Consider the following 24964-nt stretch of genomic DNA (forward strand, 5'->3'; position numbering starts at 1 on the left):
TCGAACACGGCCATAATGCGTGATGGATTGAGAAGACTCCGGCTGCGGGTTGTACGCTCGGCCTTCTACAGTCCACAGAAAGAGAAGGAGGAGAAAACGAAAAGGAGCAATAAACGTTTTCCGATACGGAACGATGGCCCAACAGAATCAGGTATGGACTTACAGAATAAAAAGCCCAGTATATTTAAGGAAACGTTAGAAATCGCATAAGCTACGAATCCCAAGTATTTTGTGTTTATCGTCATTACTGACATTGGCTATCGATTTAATTAATTATTTTTTCCCCTTCCTGTATTATTTCTTTTTAATATTTACGTTCTATTGTTTCAGCTAGAAAATTTTAACTTATTCATGCGATATTTTGTAGCGTATCTGCAGTGTTAGAGTACAATAAGAAAGGTACTTATTGTCATTAACATTTGTTACATATCTTATTTAACTTGATTTTTCTGTAGTTGGAGCGTTAGCTATATATTTATAAATGCACGATAGCGGTTTTTGCCAAATTAGTATTGCATATTATTTTTGTCTTGATTTCCACAGCCACATTTCTCCATATACGCCGAGAATATAAAACCAACATTGATTAAATATCAAAATGAGTACAAGTGCCCTTTCTGCAAAAAGCTGGGAGACTACAGTATCATGGTGCCTCACCTACAGAGCCATGAACCCCACGTTGTAAAGTATGCAGGTAATTATGCCAGTGGTGTGTGCATGTGTATGTTTTATTTAAAAAAAAAAAAGACACTGGGGTACTTTACTTGCAAACAATACTGACTGTTAGATTTTTGAATTAGAACTTTTCAAATAAAATTTTCAAAGCTGAGCTAATCCTACATTTTCCATTGTTTGGCAGGTTTTACTATCTACAGATGCAACACAGGGTGTGTCACAAGTGGCCATTTCCATTGTTGTTTTTGTTTAAAAGCCATTGTCAAAAGGCGTGGCTTTCTAACTCACTTACAAAAATGTCAGAAATTGGTTGTGCCCACCGTGGAGAATGTCCCTGCTGCACCCGCCAGAGAGACCGTCCCATCAGTGCCAGCCGGAGAGACCGTCCCATCAGTGCCAGCCGGAGAGACTGTCCCATCAGTGCCAGCCGGAGAGACCGTCCCCGGTTCACCTGCCGGAGAGACCGTCCACATTGTTTCTCCCAAAGAGACTGTGCCCTCCCTGTCCGCTATCAGTGCCTTTTCATCAGTATCTGTTACTACTTTTAGAGGATCACAAATTCTCCAACTTTCAAAAAGGAAGAAGACATTATGTTGCTTTTGTAATTTGAGGTTGTACAAAAAAAATCTCAGGTTACATATAAAAAGACGACACTCTTCAACAAACGTTGAGAAAAACAAATCTAACAGGCTTCCTTCAGTTTGTATCGATTCCAGAAGGGGCATTTTTGCAGTGGCAAAAACTTCCACTGGGCCAAGATACCCTATTCATGTTCAAAAGTGCACGTGGGGAGATAAACATGTTGTGATCTGCGAGTTAGTGAAATGCAAACAAGCATCAGAATTTTCTCAAAGGAGTGGGTTAATGGGATTTGAATGCTGCCATCTGAGATCTTTGGCCTTCTCTCCAGTTCCTTCTATGTCAGATGTTACACTTCAGGAGGAAGTATTAACTAGAATGGTGCAAACAAAATGGTTTGGTAAGGAGACAATGAAAGCCTGTTTACATCGTAAACAGATGGCAGAAACCCAACAGACGCCATTAAGTAAAGAGATTTCTCTTGGAGAAGAAAAGTCACAGATCTATCTCTCGGTGTTTGAACCACATATATCATTCAGGTCTCTTTTGGGGAGAGTGATGGTCCATTATAACAAGAACCTGAATACCTGGCGCTGTGCCTCTTGCAAGCCTGTGTCCTCCTGTATACACATGGCTATATCAAAATGGCATTTATTTCAAACACGCCCTGAACATTTTCAGAAAGTTAAGACAACAGGAAATGATGCGTTTGATCCTGTCACCCAAGCAAACGCCCTTCTAAAATGATGGCCAGGAACCTAACAAAAATTTTTTAACATTTCCTTAGGTAAATATTTTGTTCTGTTTTTGGGTTCAGACTCTATTCAGCCATAAACGGAAAGACTTGCACTAAATCTGAATAAAAAAAAAATGTATTGCTATTACCTAGCACTGAGTTAATGCTTGTTTCAAATCTTTTCTTTTAGAAGAAACATCAGGCTCCATTCTCCAGTATCCGGCAGAGGGCATTGATGAGCAGGTACAGATATATCATTTTATAAACTTGCATAAGAAAGATGAATTATAGCCCCAAATCAGAACAAGTTGGAACAGTATTGGAAAAAAAAATTAATTGGAAAAAAAAGCATGGATTCTTACATTTATTTTGACTTTTATTTCATTGCAGACAGTATGAAGCAAAAATATTTCATGTTTTGTCTGGTGCAAGGTTATTATAGTTAATGAAAACTAAAATCAAAACTGAAATTATTAAAAAAAAAAAAAAAACATTTTTGTAAACTGAAATAAAATAAATTTGTTTTTGAATGAGTATTCTTGTTGTTAGTTTTTAACCCTTATAACCATTAACTCTAAAACTGAAAGTTATCCACCAGGAATCACCCACATGTATTCATCCAGTGAACGGCAGCTGGTGACGGAGGGCGGCTGTTCACACAGCATTTGCGGTGACAGAACAAGCTGAATACAGGTGTGTAAAGCGTGTGAAATAGAAAGCGATTTAAGTGCCGGCGTTCTTTGTGCTTGTTGTATATCAAGATGTAATTCAGACATCTGAAATCTAAATGTGCCGGTCAACAAAAACTTTACCGTGTGGACAGAAAAATCACAAGTGAGTAACGTTTCAGTTTATTTCTCAGGTGCCTGCTTTTTGTTGACCGTAATTCACCTGTCACTTCGCACACAGAGTATACGAACTATAGTAATCATGAAAAAAATTTGACCTCGAGATTTTGAGGAATCTTGACATTTTAGACCTTCCCGAGTCAAAAAATAATTTTTTTTTGGAATTATGTCTGTGTGTGTAAACACGATAACTCAAAAACACAAGTAGATTTAAATTTATCAGTATGCTTCTGCTGGAGCATTTGAATTTCCCCTTGGGATTAATACAGTAAAGTATTTATCTATCTGTCTCTAGATAGATGGATGAAATTTGGCATGTGGTCGTTACACCAAAATTGTAGATCTGTATTAACTTTTGGGCCAAATCCATCAACCAGAAGTGGTACTTTACCTGAACACATACTCGATTATTTTTTTTTATTCATGCAGCTGCAGAGTCCGATTTATTCAACTTTACTTTTGTTATAATTGTTCAATATATTACTGATTTGATTTGTTGTTGATGGTTCTTTAATGCAGTGGTTCCCAAACTGTGGTACGTGGTACGCAGAGCCTTTTCAGGTGGTACGCATCACGGTCCCTGAAATTTAATTTATCTGTGCAAAACCCTTTATGATAAGCCTGTTGTGAGCAAAAACCAATGAAACTGTTTAAATACAATAATACGTGGATTCCCAAATTTAGTGTGGTGTGAAATTTCATCATCTGAATAAATAAAACCTATTATTCAAATCAGTATTTAGTTTATTTAACTCTACCATAATTCCGTTTCATGGAAGTCATCTTCTACTTCATCACTGTTTGAGCTTTTGGTCACTAGATGAAAGCACAACGCCGACACTATTTTGTCTTCGGTAACTCTGCCTCACAGAAACCGCTCGCGTTTGTTATACGTGCGCTGCCGCTGTATCGCATCGTAGTCACTGGGTCTAAGCACAAAATTGATACCATTTCGTCCACATACAGGCCGAAGGCAGGATTTAGTTTTGGGGCGGAATTTATCAATTTATGTACATGCCCAAATTTTTTTATTAATTTTATACATAATTTCTTCCAATTCTTAAACTTTTATTCAGATTTCGGGGTGGTTTAGACCCGAACCCACCTAAACCTAAACTTTAAATTAAGTTCATAGACAGGCTGCCGCTGGCGTTTGTAATTTAGTGCCTACCCATATAAGGGTATCCAATAGAAACACTGCCGCTAAATATTCACGGGTGAAGGACTGTGCTTATGCATTGGAAGATGAGATGGTCAGGGTGGTGTTTGGCACAAACTCAGTGAAAGTGCGAGAGAAACGTTTAAGTGCCGGGTCTTAGCTAACATTAAATACAGCCGTGGACATCGCACGACATGGCACCAGCACAGCTGGGAAACTTCGATGCATGTACACCGAAGGCTCACGTGAACTGACGAGTGCACAGACAAAAAGCAACAGTTCCAAAGAGCGCTGAACAAAACCGAATTACACAATTGAAAAGGCAGCAAAAAATATGAAGTGTCTGATACATACAAGCATATTCATAAGTGCAGCTACTGCGGAAACAAAGCACACGGTGGAAAAAGTCAATGTCCCGCTACAGGAAGACAGTGTAAAAAAAATCCCGTGTATGCAGTGTGTCAGGTCTCAGATAAAGAAGAAGACGAGCTGTTTATTGATGCAGTAAGAAACGAATCGATGAATGAAACCCGTTATCTTTACAACGATTGACAAACACGGATTGTAACTTGAACACAACACATCCTACAAATATGAACCTGATTGAAAGAAATAATGATAATCAAATCCTTGATGACAGCAACACTCAATAACACTCACAAAACAATTACTGTAAATTGACAATCATGTTACGTTATTTTTAAAATGTTACCTTTTTTTTTCATAACTTCTTTAACACACTACTTCTCCGCTGCGATACACGGGTATATATATATATGTATATATATACCCCCATACTCAAATAATGGATACTTTATTCGCCATCAATGATTGTTTTGGCAAAGCCATACTCGGTGTATTCATTAGATGAACGGTAAAAAAGTAAGAGCGAGGGGAGGGTAACTTATTGAGGCATGCAGGCAAAACCACAATAGCACGCGGACTCGATGTACTGTAGTGCGCGATCACGTTCGAAAATATATATCTTTTCAAGCTCTATTTAGTCCATATGTGTCAAACTCAAGGCCCTAGGGCCACATCCGGCCCGGCGTGTAATTATATCCGGCCCGAGATCATTTTATATACTGTATTATTGTTATTAATGGCCCTGGGATATGAAGCGCTGGTAACACAATAAACTACAGATCCCATAATGCAGCGCTTCAGCTGCCTTGCCGAACAGTTACCGCGTTAATCAAGTGTAGCTTATGATGCTGCAAGTTATTGCAAAGCTAGCCCACACAATGCCGAAGAGAAAAGGTGATTCTGAAAAAAGAGCCTTTAAAAACCGATGGGAGGCTGTATAATATATATGTACTAGCAGAATACCAGCGCTTCGCAGGCGGAGAAGTAGTGTGTTAAAGAAGGTACGAAAAAGAAAAGGAAAAATTTTTAAAATAACGTAACATGATTGTTAATGTAATTGTTTTGTCATTGATATGAGTATTGTTCTCATATCTATCTATATATATATATATATATATATCCGCTTGGCAGCGGAGAAGTAGTGTGTTAAAGAAGTTATGAAAAAGAAAAGGAAACATTTTAAAAATAATGTAACATGATTGTCAAAGTAATTGTTTTGTGTATTTGGCGGCAGCGCCACAAAGTTTTTCGTCTAGCTGCATCAGAAAATGTACCACCACGCCTGACACGCCTCCTTTTTACTGTTTTCTCACAGCTTGGATTGCTGCTGTCATATATATATATGCACACACATACACACACACACATACATATATATATATATATACACATACATACATACATACATACACACATATATATATATATATATATATATATATATATACACATATATATACACATACATATCTTCATATCTATATACATATCTACATATACACACATATATATATATGTATATATATATATATGGTCACTGAGTGCAAGGGAGAAATAATAAAATATAGTCTATAAGTTATTAAACAGTAAAACATTAACGTTTTAAGAAGTACAGGTACATTGAGCACTACTGGAGTGGTTGCGGGTAAACTACATTTTAAAGACTGTGTAACACAACAGGTAAGTAACAGCAGCTAAAATGTATATGGATCATCTCGTAGTAGATCCCTTTGAAAGGCGCTACACGACGGCTGTGGTATAGAAATTACATTTTCTATGTGAACGTTTAAATTTGTGCCTCTGGTAATGTGCCTTACCGGCATTTAAAGAAAATTAGTTTTGTGTCCTCTGCAGTGTTAAGAGAGAAAGGCTTTGGTTTGGGATCGCCTTTTGGGGACAGTCGCGGTGGGTCTTGTGTAGACTGGTGAGACGTCCTCGCCATTAATCGCCTGTGATGGCACTGTCAGTCCTCAACTCGTGTGCGTGTCTTCATAATCCGGGGTGAGAACCTCATAATCGTATACGTGCAAAAGAAAGTGTGAATCGCCTCAATATTATTTTGCTGTGGTGTAGAAAAGGGGTCCAGTGTTTGCACTTGTCTGGGCTATAGCGCAGGGGGAGGATGAAAAAAATTAAAAGTGCTCACTTTGACTTAAGGCAGAAGCGCAGTCAGCGTCTCAAAGGCCGGCACAGCTATGCACGCGCTGGCTGCTCGACTTTTGCAGGGCAGGAGACCACAGTTTTTGCAGACACGTTCATGATATCAAAAGTCTCAGCGCACTTTGGAGGTCATTCATATATTATATATATAGCAAAATACCTACCAGCGGAGAAGTAGTGTGTTAAAGAAGTAATGAAAAGAAAAGGAAACATTTTAATAATAACGTAACATGATTGACATTGTCATGAGTGTTGCTGTCATATATATGCCTGCCTAAATAAGTCACCCTCGCTTTGCTCTTACTTTATTTACCGCTCATTTAATCATGGCTAGTGGCGGAAAAATTATAAAATGGAAGGAGGATGGCTTTACCAAAACAATTATTGATGGCTTAATCGATTATTCATAAAGCTTGAATTGGTGATCTGTTTTTCTGTGTTAACCTCATATTTTTTCATACTTCTTCTCAAACTAAGGTGGTGCGAGGGTAAAATGAATCGGGATGCGCTGATCAATGTAATCGGTGTACCAGGAAATCATGCATTGACAAAGCTCCCTTTGCTTGTAATGCAAAGTGTGATTAAATGCATTATTTTTAACGTTATGGAGCACATGCATCAAGCTTCTCAGCTGTGCTTGTGCTAAGAAAAGGAAAGATTTTAAAAATAACGTAACACGATTGTCAATGTAACCTTTTGTAAGTAGTGCCTGGAGGATTCAGTGTGGAGAAACTCTATAGAGATAGCGTGTGTATTAACTTGTGGATTTTTCTGTGAGTATTTGGTGGCAGTCTGACGAAGTTGCTTCGGAAGACGGCGTTAGCTGGAGCTCAGCTCAATGAGATGAATGGGAGGGAGATGATGACGTGACTCCCCACCCGCCTTTAACTGTCAATCCCCACAAACACAGTCTCTCAGAATTTGCATAAGCACACCCCTTCACCTACAATTTTAACTTAGTTATAAAGTGATCAAAACTCGCTTATATCCCGCGCCCTCTCATTAAACTTGTATCCCGCATTACCTGTGGGCATGTGAAACGCCAGCGTTAGCCTGTCTATGAACTTAATTTAAAGTTTAGGTTTACACCTTGCTTTCTTTCCGAGGTAGCATCTGTCATGAATATGGTAGTATATGTCATTCGCTCGCTTCTTATTGTTTCGCTGCCTTCTCAATTATATAATGCATGTTTTCTTAAGCGCTTTTGGAGGTCTTCCTGGTTTTCTACGCACGCGCTGACAGTCAGTTCACGGATTACGGAGAGGCGTGATGATGTCACACGAAACTCCGCCCCCACGCCATTCCAGCTCAACTCCATTACAGTTAATGGAGAAAAATACCTTCCAGTTATGACCATTAGGCGTAGAATTTCAAATGAAACCTGCCCAACTTTTGTAAGTAAGCTGTAAGGAATGAGCCTGCCAAATTTCAGCCTTCTACCTACACGGGAAGTTGGAGAATTAGTGATGAGTCAGTGAGTGAGTGATATATAAAATATATATATATGTATAATATATATGTGTGTGTGTGTATATATATATATATATATATATATATGACAGCATCACTCACAACACTGACAAAACAATTACATTGACAATCATGTTACATTATTTTCAAAATGTTTCCTTTTCTTTTTCATTACTTCTTTAACACACTACTTCTCCGCTGCAAAGCGCGGGTATTTTGCTAGTTATTTTAACTAATGCTATTGTTGACCGACTGTAACCAAGTGCTCTGCCAATGAATGATGGAGATTCACCCCTCTCTGACCTTTATTATTTCTGCTTTATTTTCAATGGTGACGGATTTTCTCTTCTTTACTGTGTCACCAGCACTTGCATCAGATTTGTGTTTCAGAGACATTCGTGAAGGGTGAAGACAAAAGGTTAAGATGAGCTCTTCTGCACAGCACTGTACACACTATCACAGCAAGAAGGCACATGTCATCAACACGTCTGATGTACTGACAAGAGACAACTTGCTGCTATGTACGTAACAGGACAAGCAGGCTGGCTATTGAGAATTAATGGGGACGGTGAGGGGGAGTTCATCACTCACCCACAACACAGTCACCTCCACTACAGTATGCTGCGTGTAGCGTCCGCCCACCGAGAACGAACACAGTGCGGCCAATGGCGGGTAGTGTATCACCCAATCCCAATTCAACAAGCAGCCATCTGAGGCACACTACAATGCTACCCCCACTGCCCCGTTCACCCTCAGTGGCCTCCGTTCAGCCACAACCGGGTCACCGCTTGCAGCATTACCAGCTGTGTGTGCTGGGCGGGCAGTGAAACGCCCCCCTCCACTCCATCCATCCTGCATCCAGTCAGGAGCAGTAGCTGCGGCAGTGTAGTGGGCGGGCAGCGAACCATCATCCTGCACATGAGCGATAGTTGTAGCCCCGGTGACTATAAACCATGGGCAAACCACTTGCTGCTGGGAGCCGCCCGAGGGACACTACGCTGCGTGAGCAGTGAAATCACCCCCCCTCCAGCCACCGCTTACAGCATTCCCAGGCCGAACATGACAGAGCGGCAGTTACTGAGGCGCATGCATCGCAGCTGTGGCCTCGTTCGCAAGTCATAGGTCGGATGTCCGTAACCTGGGGACTACCTGTATTTATTAATTTCTCTTTTTGAGTTCATATTCACAGCTCAAAATACCTGATATTATGAAATAATCCAGTAGCAGAATTATGTTTTAAAATATCTGTCCCCATTTTTTTATTGTTTCTCTCTCTTAAAATAGATAGTTGAAATATCATTCTTTTTGTTCTTGACATCAGCCATATCTATACTAATAAACGGCAAAGCCCTCACTCACTCACTCACTCATCACTAATTCTCCAACCTCCTGTGTAGGTAGAAGGCTGAAATTTGGCAGGTTATTCCTTACAGCTTCCTAACAAAAGTTGGGCAGGTTTCATATCGAAATTCTACGCGTAATGGTCATAACTGGAAGCTGTTTTTCTCCATTTACTGTAATGGAGATGAGCTTGAAACCCGTGGGGGCGGAGTTTCGTGTGACATCATCACGCCTCCCACATAATCACGCAGTACGTAGAAAACCAGGAAGAGGCCCAAAAAGCGCTGAAGAAAACATGCATTATATAATTGAGAAGGCAGCGAAACAATAAGAAGCGAGAAAGTGACATATACAACCATATTCATGAGTTCTGCTTCTTCGGAAACAAACAAGATGTAAACCTACACTTTAAATTAAGTTCATAGACAGGCTGTCGCTGGCGTTTGTAATTTAGTGCCTACCCATATAAGGCCGTCCGTCAGCGGCAATCCAATAGCAAACTGCCACGGGTAAATATTCACGGGTGAAGGACTGTGCTTATGGAGAGGAAGATGAGATGGTCAGGGTGGTGTTTGGCACAAACTCAGCGAAACTGCGAAAGAAAGTTTTAAGTGCCAGGACTAAGGTAACATTAAATACAGCCATGGACATAGCAGGAGATGGCACCAGCACAGCTGGGAAACTTCGATGCATGTACACCGAGTGGCTCACGTGAACTGACGCAGTGCACAGATAAAAAGCAACAGTTCCAAAGAGCGCTGAACAAAACCGAATTACACAATTGAAAAGGCAGCAAAAAATATGAAGCGTCTGATACATACAAGCATATTCATAAATGCAGCTACTGTGGAAACAAAGCACACGGTGGAAAAAGTCAATGTCCCGCTAAAGGAAGACAGTGTAAAAAACCCGTGCATGCAGTGTGTCAGGTCTCAGATAAAGAAGAAGACGAGCTGTTTATTGATGCAGTAAGAAACGAATCGATGAATGAAACCTGTCATCTTTACAACGATTGACAAACACGGAATGTAACTTGAACACAACACATCCTACAAATACGAACCTGATTGAAAGAAATAATGATAATCAAATCCTTGATGACAGCAACACTCAGTAACACTCACAAAACAAATACTGTATATTGACAGTCATGTTACGTTATTTTTAAAATGTTCCCTTTTCTTTTTCTAGCTTTTTAACACACTACTTCTCCGCTGCGATACACGGGTATATATATATATATGTATATATATATCCCGATCTACATACTCGAATAATGGATACTTTATTCGCCATCAATGATTGTTTTGGTAAAGCCATACTCAGTGTATTCATTAGATGAACGGTAAAAAGTAAGAGCGAGGGGAGGATGACTTATTGAGGCATGCAGGCTGTAGTGCGCCAACTCTATCTGAATTGTGCGATCACATTTGAAAAATATATCTTTTCAAGTTCTATTTAGTCCATATGTGTCAAACTCAAGGGCTTAGATCATTTTATATACTGTATTATTGTTATTAATGGCCCGGGTATATGAAGCGCTGGTAACACAATAAACTACAGATCCCATAATGCAGCGCTTCAGCTGCCTTGCCGAACACTTACCGCGTTAATCAAGTCTAGCTTATGATGCTGCAAGTTATTGCGATGCTAGCTCACACGATGCTGAAGAGAAAAGTTAATTCTGAAAATAGAGCCTTTAAAAACCGATGGGAGGCTGAACCCGTGTGTCTCATTTGTGGAGCTAATGTGGCTGTAATTAGAGAATTTAATCTAAGACGGCACTATGAGACAAAACATCAGGGTGACCTGAATGCAATGCAGAAGATACAGAAAGCAGAAGAATTAAATAAGAATCTGACACTTCAGCGGACGTTTTACCCGTGCACAATCACAAAGTGATTTCAAGTGAAGCTGCTTTATGGGAGACACAAATGCACCAGTACACCTTGCCCCACTTTCCCTGTTGCCAAGTAATGTTGAACCAAGTCGTCACTACGGTGTTCCCAAAATACGCACTTTGCTGATAAACTGAGCGCACTGAGTTTGCACGGCGCTTTGGTGACTTTGAAAAACAAAAAGTCCGTCTACATGCGGCTCGAACCTTGTGCATGTTTGGTAGCACATATCTGTGTGAGAAGCTCTTCTCAGTGATAAAGACTAACAAAACAGCACACAGGAGTCGCCTCACTGATGAGCACCTGCAATCCATCCTGAGAATCTCCACAACACAGAACCTCACACCAAACAGAAACGAACCTGTGGCCAAAAAGATGCCAGGCGTCCAGCTCTAAAATGACATATGAGCAAAGACAACTGAATGATTTGATTTGTTATTGCTGAAAGGAACACATTTTATTTATATTTCCAGGTTTTGTTATGCAGCATGTTCATATTTGAATTTGTATAATTTTGACAGGATATATTTTTATGGAGAGCAAAATCTTTTGGGATATTTAAAATCTAAGTTTATTTTTTATATAAAATTACATAAGAGTAAAGAAATTTGAATGTTTGTTCTTTTAACGCTTACTTTATTTCTAACTTGTATAATTTAGACAGGATATATTTTTATGGAGAGCAAAATATTATAAGTTGTTTAAGGTTTGAGTTGATTTATTCAGGAATAATATTCCTGTCTGTTTTTACCATTCCTACCAAAGATATTTCTGTCGACTAAATAAAAATTCCTTCTATTTAAAATTTAAATAGAACTTGAACAAATACGATAGTTCATAATATCCACGCAGACTTGCACGTAAGAGCGGAGTTATCCGTTTTAACAAGCAGCGTATTGCACTGATACGAAATAGCTGTGTGTGTATATATGTAGATATGTATGTATATGTATATATATGTTTATATATGTGTGTGTGTATGTATGTATATATATATGTACAGTAATCCCTCGCTATATCGCGCTTTGACTTTCGCGGTTTCGCTCTATCGCGGATTTTATATGAAAGCATAACTAAATATATAACGCTGATTTTTCGCTGCTTCATGGCTCTGCAGACAATGTGTCTTTTTTACTTCCTGTACATGCTTCCTCAGTTGGTTTGCCCAGTTGATTTCATACAAGGGACGCTATTGGCAGATGACTGAGAAGCTAACCAATCAGAGCACGCAGTTAAGTTCCTGCCTGCTGAATGCGGTGTTAACCAGGAAGTCTCGTCTCGCTCATTCAGCATCAATGTGTTTCACTGTGTAAAGAGTTGTGCTCTTTTGTGTTTATCTTTGTGCATAGTCAAGCCCTTCGTTATGGCTCCAAAACGATCTGCTACTGCTTCAGGGGCCGTGCCCAAGCTCAAACGGAAGATGTTAACGATTGCCAAAAAGGTAAACGTTTTGGATTTGTTGAAGGCTACGATTCTTTTTATTTAAAAAGTAGGAAAGGAATATAAGAGCTACAGCTGCAGTGTCCTTTTAACCAGGGTGCAAAACGAGTTGTAAGTGGATGTAATAAGGCAGTAGTCTGGATGGAATCTGCTTTAGGGATTTGGATTGAAGAAGAACAACGGCAGTGCTTCACAATCGCCTGAAGAGGCTCCTTTAGGGGCTGTAACGCTCTCCTTTGTTGTGCAGTAAAATAAAACTCATTGTTATTGGACAAGTCATTGTTGGTGAGTAACCATAATTAATTTTCTACTTACAGTACTTAGTACATGCGTGACGCTTAGTGTCACTGTACACACATTTACTGTATACTATTTTTCTTGCATTGTAATGTATTTATTGCTGGTGGCCTGTCTATCGTAATGGCTGTAACATGTGATATCGGAGACACTCAATATCTTTAAAATAATATTTAGGTTTTACTGTATATAAACAGTGTGTTTATATACATAATTTCAGTGAATCTTACCTAATATCTAAAAGAATACAACGGGATTATGCTGTATAACTCTGCGGGGAATATTTATAAACAGTGTGGGAAAGTTTATAAGGGCTTAAAATATATAAAAATAACCATAGAAACATATGGTTTCTACTTCGCGGATTTTCACCTATCGCGGGAGGGTCTGGAACGCAACCCCCGCGATCGAGGAGGGATTACTGTATATATGTTTACGTGTGTTTGTGTAAATATATATATATATATATATATATATATATGACAGCAACACTCATCACTCACCACAGTGACAAAACAATTACATTGACAATCATGTTACGTTATTTTCAAAATGTTTCCTTTTCTTTTTCATTGCTTCTTTGACACACTACTTCTCTGCTGCGAAACGCGGGTATTTTGCTAGTCATACATATTGCATACCAGAGATTTTTCCTGCCTTGTATCCAAGCCTGCTGGGGTAGGTTCCAGGTTCTTGTGATCCTGCTCTGGATAAACAGGTTTAGATAATGTATATTTTGTTCTTAATCTCAGATGCTGTCTCTGTCGTTCTGTGCCTGTCCATATTCTTCTTACCTGCTCTTGCTCTGCGCATTATGGGTTTACTCTTCTTATGGTGGGCTATTCAAGTCTCACTGCCCCTAACCTTCACACTACAGGCTTGTTTTTCTTTTTCCCTCAATATAGCTAGGTGGTGTCTGCACACACAGGCAGCACAGTGGCGCAGTGGTAGCGTTGCTGCCTCGCAGTTAGGAGACCCGGATTCGCTTCCCGGGTCCTCCCTGCGTGGAGTTTGCATGTTCTCCCCGTGTCTGCATGGGTTTCCTCCCACAGTCCAAAGACATGCATAATCAAAACCAGGTACTGAATGAACAATTTTACAATTTTTTTTAATATTTTCTATGTCATTTGTGCTGATCAAATCTGCGCCGACTATTGGCACGTTTTTTCTTTTCCTTTTATTGCCCAGAATGGGCCAATTTGTAATGAAATTTAGGTGAATTTTAAGGTGTGAGGGTTTTTTACTCTAAATGTCTACAGCACACAACATATCCGGCTCCAAGACAATGTGCTTATAATGAATGCTTTCAATATTGCATTCAAAAAATCTGTTATTTTATGCCATATTGATCTCTGATTCCATCTCGGGCACAAACAATTTATAGACAAACTTTTGCCACCTTCAGGCCTGAAAAGATATAAAAAATAAGAAAAGAGATTCTACTGTGTTTTGGCAGGTGTGACCATGAAAATCACGGGGGCTAAGGAGGAACAAGGCTCTCAGGCTTGAATAAGTGTGCAGACCCATCCATCCATCCATTACCAACTCACTACATCCTAATTACAAGGTCACAGGGGTCTGCTGGAGCCAATCCCAGCCAGCACAGGGCGCAAGGCAGGAAACAAACCCCGGGCAGGGCCGCCAGCCCACCGCAGTATTTATATTCAGTCACTATTTCTACCTCCTCTCCCAGAACTACAATGGGTGAACGTACAGATTTCTGTCTCTTAAAATCAAATATTATTTCTTTGTTCTTTTTTCCATTCAGAGTGAGAGAGTTTTTTTATTGCACCAGTTTACCATCCAGTCCACTTGATTTAGATAGTGGCTTTCATCCTCTCTAGATATGCGTCCTATGAGCATACTTGATATTGGAGCAGTAGTCACTATTCTGTCTCGGGTCACTTGTGTACAGAGTAAACAGTAATGGCGATAAGACACACCCCTGCGGACTTTCTGTGTTTGAATGAATGACTATTGAAAAAGTGTCCTGTACTTTAACTGTCTGTGAACAATTTAAAAGAAAGATCTGAATCCATAGTGTAATAAATGGGTTTGCATTCATACTGTTCAATTTCCGAATCGGTATGTGAGGCTGTATGGTATTGAACGCTGAAGAAAAATCCAGAAATAGTGCTCTGAGATATGAACCAGGCTGAACAAGAGAGGTGTAGATTTGATGTAAGATAACAAGCAGAGCATCTACCACACTTCTGTTTGCACAATAAGCAAATCGATTGTTATCTTGAAAAGACGGTCTCTGTCATTAAAATGATTTTCACCAAATGTTCAAAGTATTTCACTGGACTAGATGTAAGTGCCACTGGTCTGTAGTCATTTAAACAGCTTGGCCTAGAAACCTTAGATACTGGGGTAATGATTGATTGTTTCTGCAGATTAGGTACAATACCACAGGTCAGAGACCAGTTAAAAAGCAAATGAAAAACTGCAGAGAGCTGCTTAAAGCAAGACTTTTAAGAGCCGACCTGATATGCCGTCTGGTCCCACTGCACTGTTTGTTTTGGCCTGCCGCAAGCCTTTCTCCACTTTAGTTAAACTCAACCCCATCACCGCAGAATTCCTGGTGTTTTTATAAAGCATCTCCTTTATTTCTGTATTTTGGGCGCTGAAATCACTTGTTTCAAATCTGGCAAAAGTGTTAATTCAGTTCATCTGCTAAAAGCTTGTGGTCTTTGTCAGCTGTCTTTTTAGAGCCCAGTCCTGTAATTTTTTTTAGTCCCTTCAAAGACATAAAGGACCATCCATACTGTTATCAGATACAAGTCCAAAAGCCGGGGTCTGTCATGGTGTGGGGTTGTGTCAGTTTCCTTGGCAAAGCTCATGTATAGTCCTGTGATGGCAGCATGAATGCAGAAAAGTGCATTGAGGTTTGAGAGCAACATTTGCTGCCTCCAAGATGACATCTTTTCCAGGGATGTCCATGCATTTTTCAACAAGACAGTGGAACACCACATTCTGCACATGTGACAAAGGGCATGGCTGCAGAAGAAGAGGGTCCGGGTACTGGAGTGGACCTACCTGCAGTCCTCACCTGTCCCCAATAGAGAATGTGGGAGAATCTGAAAACGAAAAATGCAGCAGTGACAACATTGTACTGTTAAGATGTGCTTTCAGGAAGATTGGGACAAAATAACTCCTGAAGTGCTTCATCGCTTGGTGTCCACAAGTGCCAAAAAGCCTTTTATGTGTTGTGAGAAGGAATGGCGGCATTACCAGTCGAAAATGCTTTACCGGCCAAACTTTTTTTTTTTTTGGAATGTGTTGCAGGCCTGAAATGCAGGAATGGATGTTTTATTACCAAATGAAATGATGTTAACCAGACCCAACATGAGATATCTTGGGGATCAATGAAATAAAAGTCAAAGTGCTGTACGTTTAAGAATCACCGCGTTTTTCTTCTGTTTATTTTATTTTTTTTTTTAACAATTATTACTTGGGGGCTTTGCGCCCTGCTTGCTTTGCTAGCCCTCCCCCTCCCAGCCACTTTGCGTCTATGCCGCTCATGTTGTCAATGGTGGCTGAACGCACGCTGAGGAGATGCAGTCTGATCAGCTGCTGTCTTGCTGCTGCCGCCGCCAAGGTGCGTGTTGTGCTTTGCATTGATCATTTAAAAGCCTGTACAGCAGCTGTCCTTTTGTCTCACTGTCTTGTCTATCGCGGGACATCCGATTGTCTTCCGAGAAGATCATGTCTAGTCTCCTTCCAAGATTTGTTTTTTATAAATAGCGAGATTATTATTCGCATTTTCCATACCGTCCAAACTTTTTCTGATTTGGGGTTGTGCATTTTGTTGATGCTGGCTTAAAATGTATGATCTTCTTCTTTTTTCGGCTGTTACCGTTGGGGGTCGCCACAGTAAATCATCTTCTTCCATATCTTTCTGTCCTCGTCATCTTGTTCCGTCACACCCATCACCTGCATGTCCTTTCTCACCACATCCATAAACCTTCTCTTAGGCCTTCCTCTTCTCCTCTTCCCGGACAGCTCTATCTTTAACATACTTCCCCCAATATACCCAGCATCTCTTCTCTGCACATGTCCAAACCAACACAATCTCGCCCCTCTGACTTTGTCTCCCAACCGTCCAACCTGAGCTGACCCTCTAATGTACTCGTTTCTAATCCTATCCATCCTCGTCACACTCAATGCAAATCTTAGCATCTTTATCTCTGCCACCTCCAGCTCTGTCTCCTGTGCCACCGTCTCCAACCCATATAACACAGCTGGTCTCACTGCCATCCTGTAGACCTTCCCTTTCACTCTTGCTGATACTCGTCGGTCACAAATTACTCCTGACACTCTTCTCCACCCATTCCACCCTGCCTGTACTCTCTTCTTCACCTCTCTTACACAATCCCCATTACTCTGTACTGTTGATCCCAAGTATTTAAACTCATCCACCTTCACCAACTCTACTCCCTCAACCTTTACCATTTCTCTGACCTCCCTCTCATTCACACACATGTATTCTGTCTTGGTGGTCCTACTGAACTTCATTCCTCTCCTCATATCTCCACCTCTCCAGGGTCTCAACCTGCTCCTTACTCTCACTACAGATCACAATGTCATCAACAAACATCACAGTCCACGGCGACTCCTGTCTAATCTCGTCTGTCAACCTGTCCATCACCATTGCACCTAAGAAAGGGCTCTTAGCTGATCCCTGATGTAATCCCACCTCCGTCACTCCTACCACAGACCTCATCACTGTCACACTTCCCTCGTACATATCCCGTACCACTCTTATGTACTTCTCTGCCACTCCCGACTTCCTCCTACAAGACCACAGCTCCTCTCAATCACCCTGTCATATGCTTTCTCCAGGTCCACAAAGACGCAATGCAACTCCTTCTGGCCTTCTCTAAACTTCTCCATCAACATCCTTAGAGCAAACATCACATCTGTGGTGCTCTTTCTTGGCATGACACCACACTGCTGCTCACTAATCATCACTTCACTTCTTAACTCAGCTTCCACTACTCTTTCCCATAACTTCATGCTGTGGCTCATCGGTTTGATTCCCCTGTAGTTACTGCAATCCTGCACATCCCCCTTATTCTTAAATATCGGCACCAGTACACTTCTTCTTCACTCCTCAGGCATACCGTTAATCATTAACAGGCCTAAAAGGGTGTTTTACCTCTTCTGACACAGAAGAACATCTCTTAAAAGTCTGGTCAAGGCAGGTAGAGGAGTAACACTGCAAAAAATGCATATGCGAAAACTAGACAAAAAAATGGGAGTAGTTTTGATTTTATTTAGCAAATAAATCTGCCAATGGGGTAAGCAAAATTTACTTGTCAAGATTTCTTACAGTAAGCCAAATAATCATTCATACACATTTTTTTGATAAGTCAATAATTCATGCAGTAAGACAAACAAAATTTAATGCCATAAGAGTACTTTTTATTTGCTTAGATTAAAGTAGGTGCTAGTACAGCGTGTTGCCGCACCCACTACACGACGAAAGACCTCACGATCCCTGTTTGCAAAGGGCAGACATGCAGTCCAGTCCCACCCTCCGGAAATGACCCATCTGCTGCAGCCAGGGGTTACGCAGGTGTTCCCTTGGCCTGGTCCAGCCACCAGGGTCTTTAACAATGAGGGTCCTGTGAGCAGATCACCCTCCACGTAATGCACCACATGGCCGTAGAGCCGTAACTTAAAATTGCCTTAGCAAATTTTAATTGCATTGTGTAGTGCGTTAATAACAGTTTATTGTAAGAAACACTGAAGACTTGTACAATCTGTCATCGAAAACAGCAATGTTAATAATGTATAACAAATTGAAGTCTAGACTGTACATTATTTTTTCTCGTTCCTTTTTGTAAATTCCATGTAAACGTGCAGGAAAAGGTTGCAAACTTTATGATGACCATTTAACGATTTTTTTCATTTTCTTTTCTTAAATATTACAGCCACACAGAATCCTTCTACATCTTATAGAGGCGGAGGCGTGGTGAGCCGAGAATAAATCTGTGTACAGGGGGAGAGTGTCACTCCCTTCGTTACTGTCAATGGAGAAAGATGACATGGAGGAGGCCCTTCAGAAATCTGATATCTGCATTTTCAGAAGAAGATTAGGAGGAGAGGGGATGGGGCCTTGGACCCTTCACCTTTCTCTTTTTCACATATGGGAGATGTGCATCTGTTTTTAGGTAATGTGAAAGGAAAAAGAAAGACGACTGTGTTCTGTGAGAAAATGTAACAAACATACTTGTCCCTCATTGTTCTGTTACAATCTACAATTCTGGTTCTATATTTAATATATTGTTTAATGTTTTTGTAATAAATGTTGCAAGCCAACTTCATCTTTATGATCCATTGTCTCAGATCCGCATTTCTTAGTGTTACGCGTTAACATGCAGTTTTATACCTCCGTTTATAAGATTTGTAATTATTGCTTCCACCCAAAGACATTTTTAAAGTTACGTTTAAAAACGGACTCAATATGCTAGTTTATTTCCAAAGTAAAAGAAAGATGGCCTATGGAAGTAAGGCACAGAGGGACCAACTTTCAATAATGCACATTTTTTTTTAGATTTCTTTAGAAAAACATTTGATAAGATCTATGAAACAGTTGAAGAGATTGGCCTGACTCTTGTGATAAGTACAGTGGATGTAAAAAGTCGAAACACCCCTGCCAAAATGTCAGGTTTTGTGTGATACAAAAATGAAACCAAGAGCAGGCCTTTCAGGACTCATTCCATCTTTATTGCCAAATTGCAATCTATGCAAAGAAGGTGAAAATGAATCAGAAACTGTTTAGTGAAAAATCGGGAGTGGTCTCCCCTCGACATTCTCGTATACACAGATATGAGAATGGATATTTGAGGAGTAAACCACAAAAGAATGATTACATTTTTATATTATGTACTTTAAAGAACCATCAACAACAAATCCAGTCAAAATAATAATATTAGATAACTAGCCGTCCCCCGCGGGTCCGCCCACGTAGTAGTCAAACTTTAAAAATCAATAAACAGATATCACCAGCTAAGCGGAGGCAAGGTACACTCCAACACATGGCGACAGGTAGACTGAACAGAAGCTGGCGAGTGACCGAGGAGGGCTCTGCTCGGCTCCCCACTCCTTCATCACTTCACGACATCACGCTTCCCCCTTCCCTCGGCCCACAGCCTCTGTCTCAGATTAGCGCTAATAAATCAGTACCGCACGCAAACTAGAATTCTTAGCGTAATGAGGGAAGTCGCAAAATCAACCGGAATGTTCAAGCAAATTATAGAAAAAAAAATGATCTAAATCCGTAATCAGTACTCTCGTTCGCTAGCTAAGCGGATATAAGATTCACCCTGAGGTTGGCACGTGAGTGAGGAGGGCCCCGCCACCCGCCCCTTGGTCTGCTGCGTCTCTCTCAGATTCGTACAAATAAATCGGTACTGCAAGCGAACTATGATGCTTGGCGTGAGGAGAAAGTCGCAAAATCAACCAGAATGTTAAAGAAAATTCTAGAAGAAAAACGTGATCTAAATCCATTAAGTAGTTCTCTCGTTCATTAACTAAGCAATTGTAAGATAGCCCTGAGGCTGGAACGTGACTGAGGAGAGCCCTTCTCCTCGGTCTGCTGCTTCTCTCTCGGATTCGCACAAATAAATCGGAACCGCAAGTGAACTGTGATACATAGTTAAATGAAAGAAGTCACAAAATCAACCGGAATGTTCTAGCAAATTCTAGAGAAAAACCCGATCTAAATCTGCAAAGTAGTTCTCTTGATCGCTAGCTAAGCGGATGTAAGATATGCCCCGAGGCTGGCATGTGAGTGAGGAAGGGCCCCACTGCCCTCTTCTCAGCCCGCTGCGTCTCTCTCGGATTCACGCAAATAAATCGGTACGGCAAGTGAACTATGAAGTTACAAAATCAACCAGAATGTTCAAGAAAATTCTAGAAAAAATCGCAATCTAAATCCATTAAGTAGTTCTCTCGTGAAAAGGGGACAGACAGACAGACAGACGTTGGATTTTATATATTGTAGCAGTAGAGGTTCTGATCCACCTCTTGAACCCTCAGGTACCACTCCAAACGCCAAGTAAAAGTCCAAGACACTTATTTTCTTGTAACACAGTGCACCAAGCACCTTCCCCGCTACACTATTCATACAGTAATTAAGCAATACTCAAACAATCCTCCTCTCCCAGACACTTCGCTACCCTTCCTCCCAGCTCAGCTCAGTGTCTGGACTTTCCCAGGGTCTTTTTATACCCCTTGACCCGGAGGTGTTCCAGCCCCACAGTCCACAAGTCCTTATCCCTTCCGGGTCAGGGTAAACAATCCATATCTTCACCCCGGAAGCACGTCGTTTCTTCCTGTCACGGGATTATGACGCACTTCCAGGTTATAGGGCATATATGAGTCCACGAGCCTCCCTACAGCGACTCCTTGTGGTCCCCAAGGTATCCTGCAGGGCTGTGTATAAAAACTACAAAGTCCATGAGGCCCTGCTGGAACTCGGGGCACGTCCATGCTGTCGGGAGAGCTCCTCCTGGTGGCCTGGGGGTGAGGGCCGGAAACTCTTGCCGGACATTCATCACTATACAGTGGTGTGAAAAACTATTTGCTCCCTTCCTGATTTCTTATTCTTTTGCATGTTTGTCACACAAAATGTTTCTGATCATCAAACACATTTAACCATTAGTCAAATATAACACAAGTAAACCCAAAATGCAGTTTTTAAATGATGTTTTTTTATTATTTAGGGAGAAAAATAAATCCAAACCTACATGGCCCTGTGTGAAAAAGTAATTGCCCCCTGAACCTAATAACTGGTTGGGCCACCCTTAGCTGCAATAACTGCAATCAAGCGTTTGCGATAACTTGCAATGAGTCTTTTACAACGCTCTGGAGGAATTTTGGCCCACTCATCTTTGCAGAATTGTTGTAATTCAGCTTTATTTGAGGGTTTTCTAGCATGAACCGCCTTTTTAAGGTCATGCCATAGCATCTCAATTGGATTCAGGTCAGGACTTTGACTAGACCACTCCAAAGTCTTCATTTTGTTTTCTTCAGCCATTCAGAGGTGGATTTGCTGGTGTGTTTTGGGTCATTGTCCTGTTGCAGCACCCAAGATTGCTTCAGCTTGAGTTGACGAACAGATGGCCGGACATTCTCCTTCAGGATTTGTTCCTGAATTTCTTTGGATCTTGGCATGATGTCTAGCTTTTGGTCTACTTCTCGGTGTCAGGCAGCTCCTATTTAAGGGATTTCTTGATTGAAACAGGTGTGGCAGTAATCAGGCCTGGGGGTGGCTACGGAAATTGAACTCAGGTGTGATACACCACAGTTAGGTGATTTTTTAACAAGGGGGCAATTACTTTTTCACACAGGGCCATGTAGGTTTGGATTTTTTTTCTCGCTAAATAATAAAAACCATCATTTAAAAACTGCATTTTGTGTTTACTTGTGTTATATTTGACTAATGGTTAAATGTGTTTGATGATCAGAAACATTTTGTGTGACAAACATGCAAAAGAATAAGAAATCAGGAAGGGGGCAAATAGTTTTTCACACCACTGTAAGATATATAAGATACTGATGCAGCCAGAGTGTCATCTGGCGAGAATAGTTAATCATTTATTAAAACTTACAGTATATGTGGATGTCAAAAAGTCACATTTTAAAGACTTTGCATTAGTAGACTGTTACATATAGGGCCAAAGATCAGACTTCTTTGATTATTAACTGAAATTATTAAACCTCTTGGGCGTTACAGTGGCGCAGTGGTAGCGCTGCTGCCTCGCAGTAAGGAGACCCGGGTTCGCTTCCTGGGTCCTCCCTGTGTGGAGTTTGCATGTTCTCCCCGTGTCTGCGTGGGTTTCCTCCCACAGTCCAAAGACATGCAGGTTAGGCGCATTGGCGATTCTAAATTGTCCCTAGCGTGTGCTTGGTGTGTGGGTGTGTGTGCACCCTGCCCAGGGTTTGTTTCCTGCCTTGTGCCCTGTGTTGGCTGTGATTGGCTCCTGTGACCCTGTAGTTAGGGTATAGCGGGTTGGATAATGAATGCATGGAGTATGGACTTCATTTACAAATAAAGGTAAGACCGTAAACGGTTTTCAATTTTATAAAAAATGGGATCAGACTAAGAAAAAAAACAATCCAATATTTAAAAGCTAAAATTTGACCTTAAATAAAATGTTCTTTTGTTTTTGTTGTTATCCTTTTGTTGAACCGTCTGTATTAAATTTGATTAAAGCATCAGAATCAAAAGCTTTTAAAAACGATATATTTCAAAATTAAAATCCGTTTTTTTGTACACCTTTCTATACTTTCATTTGTATTAAATGAGTATGAATTTTGGAATTGCAACGGCAAATTTAGAACACATGGAGGGTAAGGGGCAAATGCGCTCTCTCGACACTATAAATGTAACGTTCTTTCATAGCCAAATAAGTAATTCCTAACGATGTGAGTATAAAGAATGCTGGATGAGATATGAAACATAACTAGTAGTCAATATGCATGCTGGCTACCAACTGAATAGTGAATGAAATACTCTTTTGGGTTCATATACAGTATTTGAAAATCTGACTCTGAAGGAGTCAATGCCTCACCAGCCACGAAGCTCACCGCACGTCACTGGTTATGAGATTCTTCACTAATAACTTCATGTTTCGAATAATTATCGGGAATAAATCTTTGGCCTAATTAGAAAGGGATTCTTTATAAGAAACATTACATTTCCACTCAAGAATACAACATACAAAAATAAGATCGTAAGTCTATGCTAGTCACGCTCTGACAACTGTACGCTTTTTTAAAAGCTCGCCTCTTTTTCTCCCCGGCAGACTATTAGGGTACACAATCACGAAACTGTTTCTCACCGTGGGACTCTAATCACGTCTACACAAAAGTGACTTCCTGTTCCGCTAGCCGCCGCGGAGCGGGTTGGGCAGGGTTGCTCGCCGGCTGATTTGTTCGCCTACTGCAGTTGAGTTAGCGACAAACTGCTGCTGCGGGTTTAGCGCGTCCGGTCTTAACCAGTTGCTGGCCTTTCACCCAGATAGCTATCGCGAAATTTGCCGGAAGTTCCTTTTTGTATCCCGCGGTGTCTGCGGTTGTTCGCTGACAGGTCGTTCACAATGGCTAACCTTCTGGTCCTACCCAGGCAGTCCGCTGTGCTGACCGGTCGAGCTGGTGTTGCAATCTCCGCTTCTGCAAACTGTTGCCGCGGACGTCGAGGTTACAGCACGAAGAACGATGACCAGCTGCGGACCGAGTACCTGCATCGGAGCCTCGTACCCACCATGCACTATCAGAAGAGCTTGCCCAGGTGAGCAGATTTTCTGGAGATGTTCATGACATTATACGCTAGCCTTAGTAAGACATCGAACAATTTAAGAGTACATTTTTTTTCCGCTATTCAGTTTTTAATATTATTACTCATAACAAGGTCATTTTTCATTTTGGGAATAGCATAGTATTTACGCAAAATATGGATGATCCGCTGTGGCAGTCCCTAAAGAAGAAGATAGAGTTGGAAAAAGAGCTTTAAAACGATATGAGGACCATGTCTGTGCAGCTTATATTTAGGGAGATATAGCCAGTCAAAGTCATAAACCATAATCTCAAACTTTGTTAGCTTAAATCTCCCTTAATTTTGATCCGAGACGCATGTAATTTCAGGACCACGGGGAGCTTATGTCATCAAATCAGCATACCAAGTTTTATTAAAATCTGTGACGCTGAGCTCCAAAAATGTGATGATTTGACATGGAATTACCCAAATCTGAAGGTATCATTCCCGTCAGTGTAACCTTGAGCAAGTCATTTACCAATTTTGTGATGTTGCTGGAGAAACATGGAAATCATTTTAAAGCACTTTAGGATAGTACTATGGCACACTGCACAGGTGCTATATCAATTTTTTTTTGTTTTAGAAGTTTATTTCCTTAATCCTTTGGACAGTTCTTACCAGGCAAGTGAGCTCCCTTCTTCGAGCCTTATATCCACCCATCCATCT

At 40.7% G+C, this 24964-nt stretch overlaps 2 protein-coding genes across 3 annotated transcripts in view; both read left to right on the top strand.

Annotated features, from left to right (window-relative positions):
- On the top strand, positions 1-19312 carry LOC120514951. 2 transcript variants are annotated; one of them, XM_039735613.1, is made up of 6 exons: positions 1-151; positions 544-694; positions 860-2041; positions 2181-2233; positions 2578-2683; positions 18909-19312. In XM_039735613.1, the coding sequence occupies exons 1-3, from the start codon at positions 134-136 to the stop codon at positions 1999-2001; spliced, it is 1311 nt and encodes a 436-aa protein (XP_039591547.1). In that variant the 5' UTR covers positions 1-133; the 3' UTR covers positions 2002-2041; positions 2181-2233; positions 2578-2683; positions 18909-19312. The 2 variants fall into 2 exon arrangements, with proteins under 2 accessions (XP_039591547.1, XP_039591546.1); XM_039735612.1 differs by lacking the exon at positions 2578-2683.
- Positions 19313-23891: 4579 nt separating this feature from the next.
- Positions 23892-24964, top strand: part of cpt2 (carnitine palmitoyltransferase 2) — a 44291-nt gene continuing 43218 nt past the window's right edge. Inside the window, exon 1 of the mRNA XM_039734791.1 lies at positions 23892-24274. Coding sequence (XP_039590725.1) covers positions 24084-24274 — 191 coding nt within the window. The 5' untranslated portion in view covers positions 23892-24083. The remainder of the gene's footprint in view (positions 24275-24964) is intronic.

This window comes from Polypterus senegalus, chromosome 14 (genome assembly GCF_016835505.1).
Source record: "Polypterus senegalus isolate Bchr_013 chromosome 14, ASM1683550v1, whole genome shotgun sequence".
NCBI lineage: Eukaryota > Metazoa > Chordata > Cladistia > Polypteriformes > Polypteridae > Polypterus > Polypterus senegalus.